Genomic DNA, 22,644 nt, shown 5'->3' with positions numbered 1-22,644 from the left:
AGTAGAACTGTTCGCGGATGTTTCATTAGGAGGGGACACGGATTCAGATTTCTGGTCTTCTTTTATCTCTTCCTTGGAGTTGTTTTGATTGACGTCTTTACAAATATTTGCGCTGGCAGTTTTGTCTTCTGCTAACTTTTTAGATAAAGATTGTACAACTTGGTCCAAACTAGAGTTAGATATAATCTTGTCGGCCTCTAGTCTGTGTCGCTTCTTTGGTGTTACGATATGTGCCGTGTGGCGAATTGGAGAAACTTTTCTTTCCGACCTAGGAGAAGAAACTCGGTGTGTGTCCATTTTCAATGTTTCTGTTTTGATATCAGATTCCTTGGTTTTAGGCAATGATTTTTCTAAATCGTGAACTATTTTGTGAACCGCTTTGAGCTTCTCAGATGTTTCAAAAATTCTTTTCGATAATTCAGATTGTTCTGCGCCTGGTTTCTTTATAGATAGTTCATCGTCAGTGGCGTTTAAGGAATTTGGCGAATGATTTTTACTTAGGCACGGGCTGCTTTCGTCGACTTTCACGACTAGGTTATCAGTGACAGAGCTGAAAGTAGTTTTTGACACCTTTACTAAAGTTTCAGAGTTTTGTAATTTAGTGTCTTGACTCATTGCTGAAGTTGGAACACCTTTCACATTATCAGAACCCTTTTTTACCTTCTCGTGTGAAACTTTTGGCTTTGGAGATTCTTGTTGACTATTACTGCGCAATTCGCCCATGCAATCTGTCTCTGTACACAGAAATTGTTCAGGATTAGTTCCACTTTTTAAGTTTTCGTCAAACTCAGCTGTAACTAAACTCAAACTTAAGGAGTTGCTTGTGGATGAATTTATGTGGTAATGTCTCTTTTTAAGAGGTAATTTGTGCTCATTGGTGTCCTTGCCACCCTTGCTCTGAGATTCTGTTAATTGTTTCTTGTGTCTTCGTTTTGTAGTGAGAGTGACAATTTCCTGGTTGTCAGATGTCTTTCTTTTCTTGGAGCCCCTTTTGACCACTTTTGGGGCGGCTGCTGGTTCAGGCGGAGGCTTGTCAACACTTTTTACTGGAGGCGTGCCAATGCCTGTTATTAATTTTGGTGCAATTTGACACAACTTGATAAAGTTTCCTATTAAGCTGTCCATGTCCTGAGTGAATTTTTGATCTATCGTGTCTATAGATTTCGTATATGACTCTCGACATCGTGACACCGATCTCGATCGATGTCTTCTTCTACTTCGATGCCTATGATGTTTGTTCTCGGTTTTGATGGTAATTCTTGAAGGCCTTTCGGAAGGTTTTAAATTGATTTTCGGTGGCGCTAGGACTACAGTCCTTCTGTGCTTCCGAACATGCAACAATGGCTTCATCTGTGTTTTCTTGACATTTAGAAAAACATTTCTGGTGAGTAATTTATTCGGAATGTAGCTATTTTTGGCGCCTTCGAAAACATTAGGAAATTTGTTTGGCATGGCTTTCTTTTTTCGTGCTTTGTGAGAACTGTGCATTTGAATTTTTCAACTTTTTCGGAGACGTTTTAGAATTGTTTTTAGATCCGTGTGATTTCGAAACGGTACAGATTGGCAGCGCTCCAAATTTATGCGTAAATGTCGGTTTGAGTCCAGGCAAATTGCGGCCGGAATGGTTTGATTTTGATGGAGATTTGAGAAGGGTATTGTTGTTATTGTGGCTTACTTTGAATATATTATATGTAGTGACTGGCCTCTGCAGGCCACTGAACACCGGGCCCGGTGCAAACGGGTCCGAGGAATTCAATCGAAGTACATGTTTACGGTTCATTTTTGAGAATCCAAAGCTATACTTGGATTGCACTGGGTATTTAGTACAAACACTGACATATTTAGGACTAGCGTTAGGTTTTCTCAAGTAACTTTCACAATCTGAATCACTTGAACTGTGGCCAAGAGTGAGACTACTAAATGTTTTGTTAGCTAATGATAGAATCTCTTGATCGGAGACGAAATGCTTTTGATTTTTATAATAAGATCTGTCCCGCACTGATCTCGTTTTTTTGAGTTTCCTCATACGCCGTCTCATGCTCCTGACACTGTAATCCGTTTTATACCCGGACTTGTCACTCTTGTACCCAGATTTGTGGTCACTTTTGTAACCGGAGCGATAGTAATCGCTCTTGTAACCCGACCTACAACCGTAGTCACTTTTATAACCAGATTCCATAAGCCTGCTGCAGCTCTTGTACGGTTTGAACTCATGATCGCTTTTGTAACCGGACAAAATATCTTTGTACTTGGGGTTTAGATCAATTTCTTTCCACGTCGGGTCCAAAGGGTCGTCGGCGGCAGCTTCGTTCTCACTCTGATTATCTCTCCACGTGTTGGTGAATGACTTAGTATTCTTCTTGGGAAGGTTCGCCAACTTGCTGTTAACTTCTTTACGTTTCGCATAAACCCCTGATAAGACGGACCTGTTGGCCGGTGCCGACTCCTCATCACTATCTGCAGAGTCATAGTGATTTTTATCCTTCGTCCCCTTAGGACTTTTTGTAGTTTTAGTTTTGTTTACGGGTTTCCTCCCAACCTTCTTTCTTGGTGGATACAGCACTCGATCAGTCGCGTAGAGCATTCTATCGAGAGCGGCTATATCTAATTTGTGGTCATTTTTCTTGGCCTTCTCGAACTTATTTTGTTCTTGCTTTAATGGGACTGGTGATGGCGCTTCTGTTTTGATTTGTTTGATTTCATTTTCTATTCTCTTCTTCTGATACTCACTATCACTGGAATCAGAACGCAAGTGTGCAGTATTTCTACTCGCAGATTTCGATCTCATGTTTCTCCTTTCCCTCGTATTGTTTTCTTTCTGCACGGACTTCCTGCTCTGCCTGCCGTGCGGCTCGTCTATGTCGTGACGCCGCATCGGGGAATGTGTAGGAGAATTGTGATTGGAAAGGATACCAGAGTCGGGCGAGACGTTAGGCGGATCATTATTATGAAAGTCATTCATACCGATTAGTACAGACTTTGCTTCTCCGTGAGATTCTACTGCTTTACTCCTGAAATCGTTTGCAGGTTCTCTGACTTTTCGAGGTCGCCCTCGTTTTCTTCTAGATTCTACAATAACATTTTTAACATCTTCTTGAGATTCAACAGAATTTGTGCTGATTGTATCTAATTTTTGAGGATCAATATGACTCATTGGATTTAGATCAGAACTAACTACAGATAAAGAAGAGCATTTCAACATATCACTTGCGGTTCCGAGCTCCGAGCTACCCTGTGTAATATCTATATTCATAAAGTCATTATTATCCACGCAGTCTTCGAGACTTGGTGGATTAGGTATCGATATCCCCACCGACTCTGACACTGAAGTGATCTCTTCGAGATCTTGATTAATTTGCGAGAGCTCCTCCGTTTGTTGGGGGCTCAAATGTTGTGTGGGATTTAAGAAGTTAGTCGCTATAGGCGGTATATCGGGCAAGGTGTTTATTTGGCCTAGAACGCAGTCGCTGACGGTGCCGACGCCCTCGATGGGGTTCGCGGGCAGCGCGCAGGCGAGCGGCGCCGCGACGGTGGGGATGGGCGTGAGCGGCGCGGTGCTACTGCTGAGTAGCTGTGTTTGCGCATTAAACTGTTGCAACAGACTAGACGCGTAGTGAGTGGTGCTCGGGTGCGGGACGCCCGGGTTGGAGCACTCATTTTCCGAGCCCGACGAGTCCGCCGTCGCCCTCTGTATCGCAGCCGTCACTAACTGCGGCGTAAGCTCCATTTCGCTACTCGACCCGTCTCCTGAAATAGACATGAAATGTCAGCGACTCGTAGACTATATGTATACCTATAGGAGGGTGTGTAGTGCAGTACTCACCATTGTCGGCGATGGATTTGTCATCATTGTCAGCTGCTGCAGTGCCGACGAACGCAGGGAAGTTAGGCTGCTGCGTCGCCGCGCTCGATGTTTGTTCCGGAAATAGTTCCGCGAGGTCCGCATCGTCGATAACCTAGTGAATTTCAAGTTAGCGTCTTAACGAGGTAGATTAGATACGAGAAGATATTTATATAATCTACCTACATTACATAAACATCTTACTTATAACAATACACCTATATTATTTGAAAATATATTAGCTATGAGGTTGGTAAATTAGGACTCAATCGAATTGTTACGATGATTTTGCAATTGCTATGTAGCTTTGAGGATGTTACTAGCGATGTTACTACTTGTGAATAGCGATGCATGGCCGCGGCGTCAACCGTCGAACTTTGTTAATGCTAACTTCGAAAGTCCAAAGCCCAAGGCAGGCAGAATTGCCGGACACTGGTCCATAATTTGACACTGTACTCTAATACAGTCTCTAGAGAACATTATAGCCTCAGAGATATTTAGGCTACAGAGGTGGTTTTCTGCAAATGGTTTAGTTTTAAATCTACACAAAACCCAAGTGATGCACATAAGCCTAGGGGGTAGGCCCCCGCGCCCACTAAGTGTTAACGTGGATGGCCACGTCCTTCCTCAGGTACATAGCACTAAGTTTCTTGGCGTGACGTTAGACACGGCCTTGAAATGGAATGCCCATATTGATGTCGTGTGTGGCAAATTATCTGGTGCCTGTTTCGCACTGAGCAGGCTGGCGCGTATATTGCCGCACCAGCAACTAAGGGCTAGCTACTTCTCGCTGTTCCATTCGGTGATGTGCTATGGTCTAGAGTTCTGGGGCACGGCTGCGGAATGGCAGCGTGTATTCATTTTGCAGAAACGTGCAGTACGGATTATATCATATGCCCCACACGGAACACCCGCTAGGCAACTCTTCGTAAATAGTAACATAATGACACTCACATCACAATACCTATTTTACATAATTAAATATATTAGAAGTAACATACACCTATTTCCAATAAAGACATTTAAAAGTTCACGTATTACACAAAAACACAAAAATATGTTGGACTCGACATGTTGTCGACTTGCGAAATCCAACAAAACGGTATATGTTGCGGGGCCAGGTATCTATAATAAACTACCCGGCAACATAAAGAATATTGAAAATGACCTGATATTTTACAATCGATTAAAAAAATGGCTGACTACAAATGCCTTTTATGACATGTCAGAATATAATGATTTGAATTTTAATTTAATTTAATTTATTGGATGTATGAATTGTGTTGATTATTAATATTTTATATTGTTATATTTTATATTATTTAATTTGATAATTTTGACATGTCAGAATATTATAATAATAATTTAATTTAATTTATTGGATATTTGAATTGTTTTGATTATTTTTATACTGTTTTTATTTTACTGTAATTGAATTTGATTATTATTATTTATTATCTTAATTGTACTCTTAATTGACATAGACCTAATTATATATTGTATTACCTTTTGACTTGTAAAATTTGCAATTTTATCAATAAAGGAATATGAATATGAATATGAATACAACATGTTACTTGTAGCTGGCAAGCAGCGACGAGGGCAGCGCTCGAGTCGTCCGGGGAGGCGTGTGCCAAGCCCGCGGCCTCAGCCGAGTCCGAGTCGGAGGATAATGAGGACGTATAGGTAGGGAACTGTCAGGCTAGTCCACATGGTACCTGTAGCTGGCAAGCAGCGACGAGGGCAGCGCTTGAGTCGTCCGGGGAGGCGTGTGCCGAGCCCGCGGCCTCGGCCGAGTCCGAGTCGGAGGACGACGAGGAGGAGGACGACGACGAGGACGATGAAGACGAAGTGCTGCTGCTGACCGCGCTCTCCGGCGCTTGTGACGTGAACTGTTGACAATTAGATATTGCAATTAGTCTTCATAGTTTATAGTAACCTATCAAAAGGTTCAGACTTATCAAAAGTAGACCATAAGACATGGATTGATTGATGTGTTTTTTTATCCTTCCTGTTGACGATTTTATTTAAGAGCGCTATAATTAATTTCTTAGATAAATATTAGTACAGAATAAGTAGGTATTATATTTCCCTTGCGTTTCGTACATAAACGACAGCGACACGGATTACTCAACCTCGTATATATTCATAAGACATAAGAATTGATATTTAATCGTAACAATTAAGATTATGGAAATGAAATCGATACTGGTGTATGATGATCGTGGCCTTGCATTTTAATTCGCAAACCACAGGTATGTACTTTATCATTGTTAAAAGATGTGAGCGAGGCTCATTACATCGCATAAAGATACGTCAACTTACGAGCTTCAAACGCAAAAAGAATTAAAAAATATTAGAACCACAAAGCTAGTGATATCAGTACCTAATAATATATTGAGTGATTTTGGGGTCATCATCCTCTGAATGTCAATGTGTTGTGTCTAACCACAAAATCGCGAAAAAAAATGTCATGGACACATTCAGGGCCCGAGGTAGACGAAACATCCCATACGTTTCCCCAGGGGTATATTTTTTCAGGATTTTAATATCTATCGGTCCCAAGCAAAACCTTATTCAGTATGACCCCAAAATCACCCAGTATAGAATAGAAACCACAAATATCATGTAGCTGAGGTAATTCTTGTACTCAGTCATAATCTAAGCAAATCAAAGCCGTAAAAGGCGAGACCTATATTTCGTTAGTTTAATAAATATCATTATTGCAAGTTAGTGAATGAGGTGAGGGCAATTGCCGAGCAGCTATTTGCCACGACAGAGGTGTTGTAATGCCGCAGATCACTTACCTATTAGATGGAACCTATGGTTATGCGCAAATTGCGTAATCGGAGAAATAAATGAAGACTGCTCAAAACATGATGAAAAAATTAAAATTATTGGGTGTCGTTTAAGTCAACTGTCAAATGGTTTTAATTAACGGCTTCCTTGCCCAGTCGGTTTCAAATCCTGATTAGGGCATTTATTTGTGTGTTTATCACAGTTATTTGTTCCTGTGAGTTTTTGGGACAATCCCATTATATTTATCTAAATTATACAAAACTACTGCGATGCCATAGTTTGGGAGAACAGAAGGCAAGCGTAGTGGCCGGTCTCCCACTAGGTGGGTCCGATCAAAAGGACTAGATTTCCTCTTAGCTTTTTTTTGGTAAAATAGGCTTGATGAACAGAAGGGCACATTGGGGACTAATCATGAACTTCAAATTAGATTTTCCAATGATAACCACGAACCCCAGACGTGAGAGAACGACCAGAGAGACTTTTTGACTGAATGCGTCCTTCCCATATGTGCCCAGTGGGGACAGATGGGAAAACACCTTCATGTTACGAGCCTACGAGGGGTAGTCTACGTATATGACCCTAGGTGACCGCAATACACACCAACTAGCCATTCAAATCTCATATGCGGCGACATAAAATTTAACGACTGGCTATATGTTCCTGTAAATGGTATTGCCTATTAACATACTTGATCGCGTATTAATAAAATGACAATGCCATTTAATTAACAGCTGTGAAGTACATTAATCAGCACAGTGAACACCTGACTGCGAGTATAAATTTAGAGCGCCCCAAATTCTTAATAGAAGTTATAAATATCGTGCTCTATTTCAGTTCAGTAAAGGATTCGGAAAAAAAGAGAAGGAAATCATTAGTGTTGTTTATGGAGCGATGACAAGCTGATCATATTTTAATGCTCCGTCAATTTCAATTCTAGATCGTGAGAGGCAAGCCGTAGCGCCGTCGAACCGTCTCAAGTGGGAATTGTGAGCGTACGCAGGTGTAGCATAAGGAATAACGACAGTAAGCTATCTCTGAAATCTCTGGAGGTCTAGCCAATATGACATTTAACCGTACATCGGCACCCGCCAAACGAGAAGTAAAAATGTATCGGGATCACATGCTCCGACAAATCACGTCATTTAAATTTTGATTGGCGTTTGCTATAAACGATTGGCTAGGTCCCCCTCTGAAGCAACGACTTCTCGCCAAGACTCGCAGTGGATTTGTAGCGTGTTTTGTTGCCAGTTATTTGCGCGCTGCCTACAAAAGTTTAAAGATAAATTACTTATTCATATAGAATCTACTCTGTGTTATTCTGTACCTAGGCAATGAGTAAGCGCCGGGTTAGTCGGAGTGTTGTTTTTACTATTAAGCTGGTGGCGAGGGTGCTAATCAATAAGGCGGAAGGGCGAACAACCCTCTGGAAGGGGTTGAGCACATGTCGCGTGGCCGACGGCCTTATCACGGCCGCATATCAATCACCGTGGAAACTACCCCATAAACTTGTCCTCCGTGCAGGTTTACTTGCAACTAAAAATGAATTTATAAACAATAAAAACTAGCCGTGGTTGAGGTAAAATTATTACCAACCGGCCAGCTTTTATGAATACCGCAATTGCACTTTTCATATTTTATATCCAGCTCGGATTTTGGTATTAAAATTTACTGTAATAACAGCGCAACTACGTTAAGGCAAAGGAGTGCATGCATAACATATCTAGGATGATGGTCTTGCTAAACTTTGTTTACCTATTAATTACCGCCGTTTCACTGTAGATTGGGCGATTATTATAGCAAAGCTTTAGGCGTGATGACAGATAAACAATATCTGATCTTACAATGTTTCAGGCCTGACCATAATAAGGGCGCAAGTAGGTGGTCCATTCCATTCCCAGTTACACGTATTATTTCGCAACTCGGCTGCCACTCTCAGCTGCGACTAATGACGCGATCAGCATAACTGTTCCGATCGAATAAGGCCTGGCGAATTCAAACACGCATTCGTATCAGAGCTTTCTGAACCATCTGGGGCATGCAGCGAAATAATACAATTGCTACATAGACAAATATGAAAGCTCTGAGCATTTGAATCGACAATGGGATAACGGTTATACAGACGGCGCCGACACGAATATCACATTAACGGGCTCGTGATCTGCGGAGATTTATATCTGACAGCGGGCCTCAAACAAACAATATGCTATCGCCATCGCATACATTACGGTCTTTGGTGTCGATTTTATTCACGATCGCTCCTAGCTAACAAGCGAAACTATGTAAAAGTTATAGCAGTGCTGAGAAATCTTGCATCTCGTAAATGGCTGGTGCATATATTAGGTTGTCGTTTAAAGTGTTTCAATATATATCTGTACCGCCTGATAATAATATCACCTCTAGAATCTCTCGCAAATGGCTGTTGTACCTATAGTAGGTTGTAGTTCTGCCTAATATTACCTCTACAATCTCTAGATGTGCGAAAAGTCAAGGAATCTCTGAAACATCTATAGTCGGTAAAAATCAGTACGTGTTGGATATTACGTTCGCTATAGTTAAAAGTCAAATCTTAAGCTTTATTTTTCGAGAAAAACGAACAGAACAGTGCTGAATAATATAGCGCAACGAGCGCAACGATTGATTACTAATGAAGCGCGAAAATCCAGAACATTTTGCAAAAAAAAACTAGCATCAAAAATACATCTACCAATTTAGGATGAAATAATTGAAAAAACCAACAAGATTTCCAATTTAACCAAGTAAATAGCTGTTCTCGGCAGTGTCGTTGACGCAGTGACGCAACAAAAACTATCCTTGTGTTGAAATTGTTTTTGCTATTAACTATGAGTGTGGATGTCGACAATCGACAGATCGTCGGGTCGATGACCGGGAAACGCCAGCAGAACAACAGACGAAATTATCGCTTATTGAGGTTCGGAGATGATATTAAATACGTAATGAATGAGACTAGAAAGCACTTAGCACGCGCAAACACGTACCGCGCATAATTGAGCGGTTTCTAGCATCTGCGAGATGTGTTAAGGTGCGTCCTCATTTGTGTAGCCTCCGGGTGAGCATGCTCAATTGATATGTTCCTGGCCTTCGGCAAGTCGAAGCCATGAGATATCATCTACGTTCGGTACAAGTGGAGTGGAGAGCTACCTTTCACATACTTCGTGACTTTAACAAAAGATAGTAAAAGGTCGTTTCTATTGGCTCAATGCTAACACATAGGTAAACGAAAGTTAACCTACTTCGCTATGGTCAAATCTGCGAATATTTATCTCGGATAAAAAATATCAGGTCATATTGATTTGTGATTAATGAGTAGCATGTCTTTCCAAAATTGGAACGTTTTGGTGGATTTTGGATTGAATTCGAGGCAACAAATCTTAAGGCACAATTCAAGAAATAGTTACGGCAACTGTTGAATGAGAAATCGTTTCGCACTGGTGTATCGGACGTCGGACCGGGCCGTGAACTTGACCGCCGCGATAGGCGATAACCAGCCACGGGCGATATCAAATCGCGCGATACAGCGGGAGAAAGGTCGCTCTCAAATCCTGTATCCACAACAACATTGTTTCGCCTGTTGCGCTCCATATTAATTTTCAATGTACGAAAGATATTGTATTGTGCGAGGGTAGCGTTTCACGGTGCGGTAGGGCCGTGAACTTGACTGCCGTGATAACCGATCGGTGCGGTGTCGGCGCGCACAGAGAGAGGTCGCGCCTAAATGTCATTGTCCGCCAATTGCGATTACACGGTTCCTATCTGCGGGAGATAATTATCAGTTAAGATTAATAAATTGCTATCGACTTTGAATATACTTTATACTTTCCTTGTTGTTTAATGGTAATCGGGAGGATTAACATTTGAGCCTAATGACCTTTGCGATTAAAATAAAGACCTTGCAAGTCGAAATAAAAAGGGCACCAATGGAAACCGAACGAAAAGAGGAAATAAAAAGTAATCATTCCATAGAAACATTAGAAAGTTACACCGCGTAATACTATTAACAAGCCAGCACAACGGAAAAGCATTGCTTGTGCAGTTGCAGTCTATTATTTTGATAAGGTTATCCAAATAATACGCTAACTCGTGAGAACGTGGTGAGTGGTCTGAAAGGGCACATTCACGTAACACTCGCAGTTTGTTAGCAGCGGTTTCATAACGTCCAGTATATCTCCAGAGACGCGGACCGGCTCCGAGACAGTCGTCCGCGCTAAGTAATAATCATAGAACCATTGCACAATTTAATATGTTCTTTGAATAAATGGGCAAAAGGATAATAATCCTTAGCAGTTAATGGCCGTTGGAACCTTTTTGCACACTAGAGGGCTCCGAGGCCGAACGCTCACGTAATTGGTAACGATTATTAAGAAAATTTATATTCGATAAGTTGACGGGTTAAGCCCGAGATACGATTGAAGTTAAACAGGGACATGTTTACTTGCTCGAGTCGTTTTGTAAAACGTTCCTGACTAATGGACTTTAATTTTAATTCAGTACAAGAATAATTATCCTCTGGTATTTTATTTAAAATCAAAGAGAATGGTAAGGTGCTAAATATACTGTGGAATTTGTTGTATATATGGTAGTGAATATATTATAAAGTTATGTACCTGCGATGATATTAAATTGTTTGATCTGTACGGCTACCACTAGTTTTGACATTGACATATTCGCTCACGTTACGTAGACGTAGACTTATTTCTATGCATCTCGCTCGTGCTGGAATATTAGTGCAAGCGAGATGTTTAGATAGTAAGTCACGTAGACGTGAGCGAATATGTCAATGTCAACAATGATGGTAACTGTACTGGTGTTTTTATTGTTTTTCTTATCACGTAACCTTTTTGGTGTCAAGCCTAATTTAAAATAACTCCCTGGCGAGTAACAGCGAAAGGCAGTGAAGTAAATAGAGTGAAATGATGGATTCATCACAGGCATGATTCTTTCAAAACATGTAACAGCTAAACCGCCAAAGTTTAAACGAATTATAAGATAAATTTAAACGATTATACCAAAGGAAAAGGACTTACGTACGGAAAAGAAATTATTACTTTGAAAAACGTGAAAACAAGGCCTAGAAGTTACATATTCCTTTGAGCATTCGTTTTTGTATCTGCTACATAGAACCGTAATCGTGTCCAATAAAGTGTTTCGATACACAAATACTTTCGTAATTACGTTCCGTTCAATAATACAATGCATCGCATCGACATCACATAGAGCGAAATTCTCGATTGTGAGAAAGGAATCGCTTGGCCGGTTTTTTCTCGCCGATATACTAACAACAACACTTAATTGTCCATCGCTGGACCTTCTATCTTCGCAATAGGGTTCAAATTGTCAGTGAACAGTGAGATGGTGGGTAATCGGCCACTACAAATACGGCCGCATCGGCGACTATCTGACATCGACCACAGCGCTAATAGGCGTTTCGCGCCCATTTATTTTCAGTCTTAGTTTTTGCTGTTACACTTGCTAGCACCTACGCAACATCTTAGCTTAGGGTTGTAACCTTCGGGAACTTATTACGATACCCCCGTTATATGAAAAGCACCTATATTGGACTACGTAGGTACATTTTTATAGTAATCCCTGAAGTTTTTGGGATTGTTATAAAACAAAGCTTGACGTTATCACGTTTTTAAATTATATTTTTGCAAAGCAATTTGTAACCTATAAAATAACTGAAGTAAAACAAAATTCTCAATTGTACATAATATTGGGCGCCTTTGATTCGATTTTGATGAATATATGCATACGCTATATTACGGGTAAGCAATATACAATTACATAATATATATTATTCAATACATTTGAGTTTACAGCACAAGCACTTCTTTTATGAACTATCTCGACGCTTAAAGATAATAAACCAGAGACCCATAAAATGCGAGGTACCTACAATTAAAATGAAGAAGCTCAGAACCACATAATTACAATTTGATTTGTGGTCGTGTGAGTGACTGAGAATCTTCCACTGTGCTTCCAATGTACACCAATCAATGAAGATTGTAATTGCGACTGTTTTCCCTCCTAGATATTTGGTAGTACAAATGAGAATCCATTAAATAAAAAACTACGGTTGTAAATTGAGCGCTTCCGACACTGTTAATGATAGCTTTGGGTCTGGTCTAGATATCAGACGGGCTGAACACATGACTTGCACTTGTGCATCAGACTTACGTTAACTACGAGTATAGCTATGTTACTGTTCACTGTTCAAATGTCAATTATCTGCCATAAGAACTTTGCAACTACCAGAATTGATTACTGAATATTTGAGATATTTGCGTGAAGTAAGCTTCTCCTCGGTAGATCGTCGGGGATCTTTAAGTCTTACCCTTGCCACCTGTTTAGTTTACATAGTTTACTCTCACACGACCTCTATATATTATATGATTTATGCAATTGATTTTATCTGATTATGGAAGCGCTATTATCTGAACAACAGGTAATTCTATTCAACAAACAAAGATGTGTCTAGGGCCTGGGCCCAACTGTTTAACTAATTAATGGGTAAGAAAGTGCCCCATACAGAGATAAGAGCCATAGAGCGCCGTCGGCTAGGCTAAGCCTCGTGGTAGCCCTGGCTGTCCGGCGGTTGATTGTACTCATCAAGGCTCCTCGCTCAAGGACGCGACTAGACGCAACTGTCGAACGACTCTTATTATCCCCGCAGACTCATCTCGTTTTTGTCCAGCGCTCATTTATATTCATGATACATATCGACGCTTATATCTATAAATTATATCGCCGATAATCTTAATTTACTCTTAAGGAATTCTTTAATAGTTAGCTCATAATTCAAGTTAGTTACGAATTATAATATTGTTGATGACTTGATAAAAAAAAAGTTGTTTACCTAACTTTAAATATTTGAATGATCAACCGTCGATGTGTATCAGAATAAGTTACAAAACCTGTATGATACGTAAGTACTCGTCAGTTTATTTATATCGTGCTGGACTCAATGCAGACCCGCACTCCGTCTCCACACTCAATGCTAGCGTACTTTTTACAGGGAGCAAAAAACGAACAAAAACTATTCATGCTCTATGAGTTCAACCACCTCCATATTTTCGAATGTAAACTCATTGTCTATTACACGTTTTTTGTTACACTCGAGCAGATCATGGCAATTTAAGGTGGCAAACATAAACATTAAAGTCATCCCAATTTCAAACGCATTTAGAATCATTTTGGTTCCACTGTGTTATTGAATCATCACGAACAAAGCGACCACTCGGACGTATCCGAGTCAAAGAATATGCAAATACACATCAGTGTACTTCATAATACGAGGATATAACGAGGATAAGGAATAAAGATAAAATCCACGTGTAAAATAAATATAAAAGAACGGACCGCACCTTTTGGGATACGTTTCCATAACATGCGATGCATCAGCGCACAGCTCTTTTAAATCAACAGCTGTATAATAAACTCCAACAAGATCAGAAAGGCTTGTCATTGTCATCGTTTAATGCTATAAAATATACGTCCTCCGTATACAATTATACATATACCTGGTGTTTTATTGGCTTTATTGTACGTAACTATGTGCTACCACACAAGCAGCCTTCATACGCAGGTGGCATAGTGTGCCAGGGAATTGTTTCTGTAAGAGTAATTGATATAATCGAATGTATGGATCGGCGTCGTGTAGGCAGCAACAATTTTTTAAATGGCATAAGACGATAGGTACATTAAATACATTAATTTAACATTACAACATTATTTTCCGCGGTAACTGTAAATATCTCTTGTAACTTCCATATAGGTTTACCGATTAACTAAGCCGGTTAGTAAGAAGTTATTATGGTCAGTGAGGAATTGGATGAAGGCTTGGATGCATGAAGCTAATTTTTATTATGTTAAATAAGTAAAATGTTTATACCGGGTGTTTCCTGTAACACGAGCAAATAATTAGGTAAACCATAAATTGTACTCCTAAAATGATATAACTTTAGATTAACAACTTTTAAAAATTATGTAATCTTTAGATTTTATCTCATCATACAAATTTAATATTCTTTTCAATGTACGCTGACATTAGTGGGTTTGGCGTTGCTTGTCACGCTTTAAACGTAACAAAATTCGCAATACATTGAGTCTTAGAATTAACTTCAATGTGTAATAAAAATTAAAACATGAGTTATTTTTAAAAGTTGCTGAACAAATGTTGGTGAGTTTGAGGAGTACAGCCTACAGTTTAATTTATTGCTCCTGTTACAGGAAATACCCGGTATATTAGTTTTCCTCCCATAATTCTACAAGAAAATTACCGCGTAATATATACCAAACGATAAGATAAGAGGTAAATCCATGGAAGCAGTAACAATATTCTAGTAGGTACTGTCTCTTATTTTTTTACGCTGCGCGAAGTCAAAGGCCGGGTTAGTGACATCTAGATGCCAAATGGTTTTCGAATAATTTCGGAGCTAATATATCAAAACGGTATATTCCAATATAAAATTTCGTAATGGTATCGGTAATGATAAGTTCAGTGGTATCTTCCGCGATGGAGCACAGATAATCGTCACGTAAGCATCTTCAGGTAAGTAAACACGAGTAATTGCTGGGCAGTCGCGCTCGCAAGTATAAATCAGCCGGTAGCCCACGCAATGAGGTGCGGTGCCATTCCGATCGCCTACCAAGTATATATGTATGACCGTTCAGGCTCGGGAGACACTGTAAAAGTAAGCCCTCCGATTACACAAATGCAGTTTTTAATACATAGCCACACAGCGAGGTGGATACAAATATAGCTCTGAAAAACTTTTACTATAGGGTTAACCCCGTCATCGTGAAAAGTGGATGCTTCATACATTGCGGCTGATGTCGATGTTTTATCTATGGGACGGCCAATTTTTTTTTTTTTTTTTTTGCGATTTCGAGGTTGGACCCATTTAGAGCAAGTTATACAGCATGACGTACAAATAATGACTAAGGGAAGAAAAAGTTCCCTATGATGTTAACGATCTAAAGGTCAAAATACATCGGCCAGCTAACGTTCTCGAGCCGCCGGTGCTTGCGTACCAATGGCAATACACAGTCTGTTCCTGCCATTACATATCTAAATAACATGTATTTAAATATGGTAAGACATATTGTCCGCGTTTACGGAAACTCGACAAGCAATCGAAACGGGTCCCGGAGATATGGTCATGGTTTATTTTATACGGCATTTATACGTCAGTATATGACTGTTAAACGAGAAGGATATGTAGTGGGAAGCATTTACAATTAAAATTTAGTACCTGATCTACCGGATTGAAAACAGAACAGATACAAAACTACATATAATCAATAGTAACAATCTTTCACTCATAGTTACGATTTATTAGAGTGAGTTTGTTAACATAGCTACCTTCTTGTCACAGATCCTGATTTGGTCCTATTAAACTCCACACCGGAAAAGGAGCCACTTTAACTTTTAAATTATTATCACTAAAACAAAATAAAAGCTTATGAAGACAGAAACATAACATGTAAGAATTGGCCAAGAAAGAGCAATAACAGAAGGAATAATTTCCAAGACATTGCTTAAACACAACAGTTCGCACCACATCACACCAGTTGTAAATCATCCCGTCCATCTGCTGACATTAAACGCGAATTTCGCGTTATTTCAAACATTGAACACGAAATGTGGGGGTTTTATAGCATTCGTTGATTCTACACATTTAGAATTACCCAGCCAAACCTAGTTCGTTTTGTAATCGTTGCGATAAAAAATGATGAAGCGTGAAATTATACTAATACTTGAAATTATGATTTGATGAAATACCAATGATAAAAGCAAGTGTCACTGTTAATATGTATATAATAATAATTCACTGTTGTGAATAAAACAAAGGCGAAATTGCGTGTCTCTTTAAAGACAAAAGATTTATTTTTAAAGTGAACTCATAACATCTAATTTAGTACAATATTTGTTTGTACAAAGTAATTTACCTGTAAAGACAAAAGAAACAACATTTAAAGCCTCTATTTCAGGGTTTTGTTATTTCTTTTACACAAAATCAATTACATCTATTTTATAGTAATGAACAATCTTTTCATATTTTGCCAATCATGAATGTCAATGTCATAACTGTCATTCATGACAGCTGGTAAACTGTATGGCTAAAACAGCTAGACGCGTCAGTACCCCTAGTGTAAATAAATTCGATTTCCAAACGTGACGTACGCGTTTGCGTTTAGTCTCATTTTGTATTGGATTTCGAAAGAGCGCGCCAAGCGGGACGTTTTGGAACCTCAAAATCCTATACAAAATGAGACTTAACGCAAACGCGTTCGTCACGTTATGATGTCGATCACAGTTACACTAGGGGTACAGGTTAACATTAAGAAAATAGTTAGGTGTCACGATTTTCTTTACATGTATACATGACAAATAACAGACAAGGTCAAGGTAAAACGTTAAAGGACACTTCAGTTTCCATACAAAAGTTTTTGCACATATTTGCAAACCGTCTTCATGTAATCATCGTTTATTCAAACACACGTCTACGCAATTATACAAGAAATTTGCATTATTGTTTCAATTTATACCTACAGTATTTTCGCATTCTTCATTGTGATGACACTGACACACAAGAATATCGTGTTATTTTTATATTTTATATTCTTCGACGCCATTATAACAAATTGTATCATCTATGAGACAACTTAAAGATAATTTAATATTGTATGCTAAATAGTTAGGAGGAAAACGTTTGAAATGAAGATGTGTAGTTTTAATTAAAAGGCAATATCAATAAAAACAACAAAGGCAGGTTTCCGCGTTTAGACAAATGACATAATCGCGGTTAATCTCACGCTCGTTAACGCCCGAGGGTACCTCGGGCTATTGTAATTGAATATTTCATGGCAATCTGAGTCACATAAGTGAAGTGTGGACGAGCAGAGCATGCTCGACATGTGTGCCATGAGCGTGAAGGTCGTCTACAGTCTGCTTCTCAATGTGGTAACAATATTAAAGCGCCGATTAAACAGACTAAAAAACATTGATACTGGTAGTAGCGCCGGTAACTTTAAAATGACGCACAATAACGTCCGTGTTGATCGACTGTAATCCGTAGTGAGTTGAGTTTACGACTTCATTTTGAAACCAATTTATTCGTCGATATAAAGTACTTTATGGGCTACGTTGTATGTGTACCTACGATACACGGCTTGGATAAATGTTGCGCCAAAAGACAATGATCTTACGATGTTACTAGTTAATTAAAACTACTTATAGTGGTTTATGAATATACATACACTGAAAAACAACTGATATATATTTTTTCCGAAAGGTAAAAGTCTAATTTATGCATAAATACATAAACCACATAAAAAGTTTTTTGATCTGTGTTAATATTAAGGTTCATCATCTAGTCTAATATTATAGCATGTGTTGAGTTGCATATTGCGTTGCAGTAGTTTTTGATATCAGAAAAAAAAATTGGCCTCTCGTCATTCAGTGACCCCTATATGGATCCTCCTATAGGTACTGCGTTGTTTGACACATCGCAGCTTAATAGGTACGTCCAACCAATCACGATGTGTCAACAGTTAACCGCGTAATTAATGCGAAGAGAAGTGCGTTCTTAACGAGTAGCTCGGAACAAGCCACGCGTATCGCACCATCATTTCATACTTAACACATGCTACTCATTTTGGTTTTAAAAGTGATTTTAATTAGCTACTGCTGAAATTAGGCAATTAACACCTAATATTCGACACTAGTACTTCAAACCCGGTACTCCCAATTTTACTTGCTCCATTCCATGTATCTTGTACCGAGGTCTTAACTTGCCTAGTAGAATTTAATTATGGAAATTCGATTTTTTTCACACCACAGGTAGCTCAATAAGGCTTGTGTTGTGGGTACTTAGATACTCGTATATATTTATCATATAAATCTATCTATCATATTTCACTCAAAAGTCGTTTACCTCCCTACGCGTCGTCGTCGTAGTGCATCGAGCATGTTCGCGGAAGCGCGCACCGATTGCTTCTACGCCACTCTGCGCAAGCGGTGCGCGGCGATGCTCAGCAGAGTGCGCGCCAGCCGCAACAGCAACAGCGTCCTAGCAATGATTGCAGACCGGCTGGACTGCCCCTATTTGAATCACTGTATAAGTGTTCACGTAGGTATGGGTGCCAGTAATTGATTAGTACTGACGGATTTTATGTAATTTAATGTATTTTAATATTTAATTTATAACAAACTTTAATTTCATTTTTTATTGTAATGTCTATTTGAATCCTATGTTAATATAATTTGTATTGTGTGGAGCATTGTTGTCTATAAATAAATAAATTGATTGATTGATTAATAAATATTTATAAATACTTAAATACATAGAAAACACCCCTGACTCCGGAACAAATATCCTTGCTAATCACAGGAATAAATGCCCTTGCAGCAGGGTCACTACCCACTATGCCAGACCGGTCGTCAAAATTACATAGATACCTTTTTGTGTAATCTGTACCAACAGCCAGTTGCTGGCTATAAGCTGAAACTAGCCAGAAAATTATCAAACTCCCCTGAAAACCAGTTTCAAACTCCTTGTCGTGTTGACGGTCGGGTGTCTACTGTACATTCTACTCCTACTAACACCCACCCTACTAGGTATAAATGTCATATGAGAAAATAACTACCGACTCACATGAATATACAAATTAAAACCATTGTAATATTGATAAAAGCAGTCAATTAACACTTATTTTGGCAGCAAAAGGGGCATGTGTGAGTGGGTGTTCGGGTTATGAGTTAATCGGGCCCCGCGCGATGATTAGACCACTGACCGAGTACTCAAATTGCAAATCATTCACCGCTCTTATCATGAACCAGCGTAACTGTGCCCTCGAAATGCCTAACAAAAAGGGAGCGCCTTAACAATAGCGTCCTGAGAGGTCGACTCGGTAAGCGATCATAATACTGCTGCTTCGGGCCCCTGCTACCGCTTTCAAATCAATTGAGGATGATCCTTTTTTAGCTCACTCTGAATAACCAATAAAAAGACTGCGGTTTTTTATTGAATTAGTTTTTATTTGTCTGCGGCCTCAATAAATTAGATCTTTATTGGATATAGATAAGCGATTGAACTTTGTGTTAAAGGATGTTGCTAATAGCATCCAAATGGCAATGTAAGGTTGATAATCTCTTGTTTTTATGGTAACATAAATAGGACCGAAAAAAATGGACAAACAAGGTACTTGGATTTCTCAATTGGGTCACATATCAAGTATTTATTTAAAGCCCCATTTAGACGATTCAAGAACGTGCATGCGATAGATATTCAATACGTGTATTGCTAACTACACAGTGTACAATTAATTCAGTGCATCGACTAAATACAGCAATGTAACGAACTAACTGGGGCTTTAGTCTTTTTTTTAATACTACTTCGGTGGCAAACAAGCATACGGGGGATGTCAGTCTCCGTAGCCGATGTACGCCCGCAACTCCGGAGGAGGTACATACGCGTTGCCGACCCTAAGACTCCGCACCCTCGTTGAACTCTGGCAACCTTACTCACCGGCAGGAACACAACACTAATATGAGTGAGGTCTAGTGTTATTTGGCTGCGGTTTTCTGTAAGGTGGAGGTACTTCCCCAGTTGGGCTCTGCTCTAGATCTGGAATGTCATCCGCTGTGCCGTGTCCCACCACACAAAGCGAGGCGACAGTCACAATGCCCATAACTCTCTTTTGGACGTAGTTTACGGACTTACCCGGGTCCAAAAAGTCTCTTTAAATCATATTAAATTAGTTTTGTACAGAAAAAAACTCACTCTGAATGTAATTCTCATACATTGAAACCGATCACAAAAACACCACGACACTAATTTCAAACAATAATTAGTATTAACTCATCCAGAAAATATGCGAGCGAGCTGCGCAAAACTAAATATAGTAAAAAATGTGCTTTATAAAAGACGAAATCATTCGTATCCGTCGACATTTATGAGACGTGATGTCACTCTTTGTCACGTCGCTGTGGACACAAGTGCCGAAATAAAACCAAGACACTGTTTACAGGCCCCGTCATCTTTAGCAACGTTTTAAATGCGATCATTATCAATAAGATCAGCAGGAAAATGTTGAACTCATACTTACAGACATACTTATACAAGAATGGTGTTCGCATCGCCTGTATGTATGTATGTACATTTGTATGAAAACAAGCGTGTGACATGGCAAAAAAATACACGCAAGTAGTAGGGATGTGTGCGTTCTGGCTCAGCTTTGGAGGGTCAAACAGTCCTGGTTTTGGTTGATGACCTTTTTTTTAGCAGCCACACTGAGAACCTCAGGGTGTTACTTGGTGTCAACAAGTGGGCGGGGTGTTGGTTCAAGATGTCGCTCTCCTATTGGTCGTTGCGGTCATTAGTGGTTCTAATTAGCTAATGACATTCCATTAATTAGGCCACACCTCCTAGTTGAAGTTATCAAGTGGGCGGGGTCTTGGTTCTGGATGGCGCTCTCCTATTGGTCGTTGCTGTCATTTATGATGCTCATTCCTTATTACATCGTAATTACATAATTCTCGATGGGACTCTGCTATTGGGTAGGTAATTAATGATTCCCTAACTGCATCCATTAATTAGGCGATATTGCTCATTTACGAGTAAACTGTTATGAGCCTTTCATATATTCTTAGACCAACCAACAGACGTTTCTCAGGGGTCACGGTTCTAACCTAACCTAACCTATCAACAGCGGGTCACGGTTTAAACCTAACCAACCTGTCTCTAATGCCATCGAAGTTCAAATCAAACCTAACCTAATTTTATTATTTTTAGAATACTTCAAATATCTAGTTTTATAAATATTCTCGTTCATTACAAAGTTGAATGTTGAAATCTCTATTTCACACAATGGAATTTTAATGTGACTTTAATGTATGTATAATCTACTTAGTAATTGAGCTTATCATAATTGTTAGCCAAATTCCAATAACACGTATTTAGAAGCAAAACAAGTTATCAATTATCAAACAAGACTTTGTATTGAAACAAGATTTTTAATGATCAAGAGTTGTATATATATAAAGACCTACGACGATTTCTTTTTTATACTACTATCGATTGACCCACGCTGTACTCCTACACCAGAAGGCATCAATATGTCGGTAAGTCTTCAATTATTAACTACAAATATTGTACATGTTTTTCTAATGTTAAGATTTTAAGAACTGTGGTAATCACGAAATTATGTAAATTTACAATTGTGTAACACATGTTTTGTTTTTAAATACAGAACTCCCCATCAAATGTCTTCGACGGCCAAGACTATACATTTAAGCAGTACTATTATCCAGTGTCATATGCAGAGGACAGCCTAACTTGTGTACCAGACGAGCCGGTGAAGCGAAAATTAAACACACACTCAAATATCGATGCATTCTTTGACCAGCCAAAGATAAAGAGGAAGAAAAACGTGTCTTCCACTGTAGGAAAAGGCTGTAAAGGGGGTGGTATATCATATATATCTACAAACAAAGACGATGGTACGAATTCGACACATCTAATCAAAATAGAAATATTTGATATGAAAAAACTATCCAAAGTTTCTGATACAACTAAACACTGGATGTTTGCGGATGTGCGTGCAAAATATTTCGTGATGGAAAATGAAACAAATAAGCACTTACAGCAAGCTAAAGATCTCATTTACGGAATCACGAAGGAGATTTCCGAATCCGACGAGTGTAAAAAGTACCATTTTAATTCAAAAGTCTAATCACTGTTGTCTAATTGTGAATAAAAATATATAGTTTATACATGTTGATGTTTTATTTCTTTATTATATTGTGTGTAGTTATAAATAAAACCAAATCACATTTTTTTTATCATATTATATTTATTCAAATAATATTCTAAACATATGACATATAGTAACATCATTACTTATTCTGTTTACAGCGGAAAAAACATTAATAAAATCATGCATTTTAACATTTTTTGTTTTTAAATAAAGATAAACTAAAC

At 39.0% G+C, this 22,644-nt stretch overlaps 1 protein-coding gene across 1 annotated transcript in view; it reads right to left on the bottom strand.

The window, feature by feature from the left end:
• The window catches only part of LOC133526979 (uncharacterized), a 93,918-nt gene that overhangs the window by 19,316 nt on the left and 51,958 nt on the right, over positions 1-22,644 (bottom strand). Inside the window, 4 exon segments of the mRNA XM_061863856.1 lie at positions 3-1,437; positions 1,439-3,747; positions 3,824-3,956; positions 5,560-5,733. Of these exon segments, the coding sequence (XP_061719840.1) occupies positions 3-1,437; positions 1,439-3,747; positions 3,824-3,956; positions 5,560-5,733 (4,051 nt within the window).

Source organism: Cydia pomonella, chromosome 17 (assembly GCF_033807575.1).
Source record: "Cydia pomonella isolate Wapato2018A chromosome 17, ilCydPomo1, whole genome shotgun sequence".
Taxonomy (NCBI): domain Eukaryota; kingdom Metazoa; phylum Arthropoda; class Insecta; order Lepidoptera; family Tortricidae; genus Cydia; species Cydia pomonella.
The sequence above is the reverse complement of the archived record's forward strand: the minus strand, read 5'-3'. Positions and strand labels throughout refer to the sequence as shown.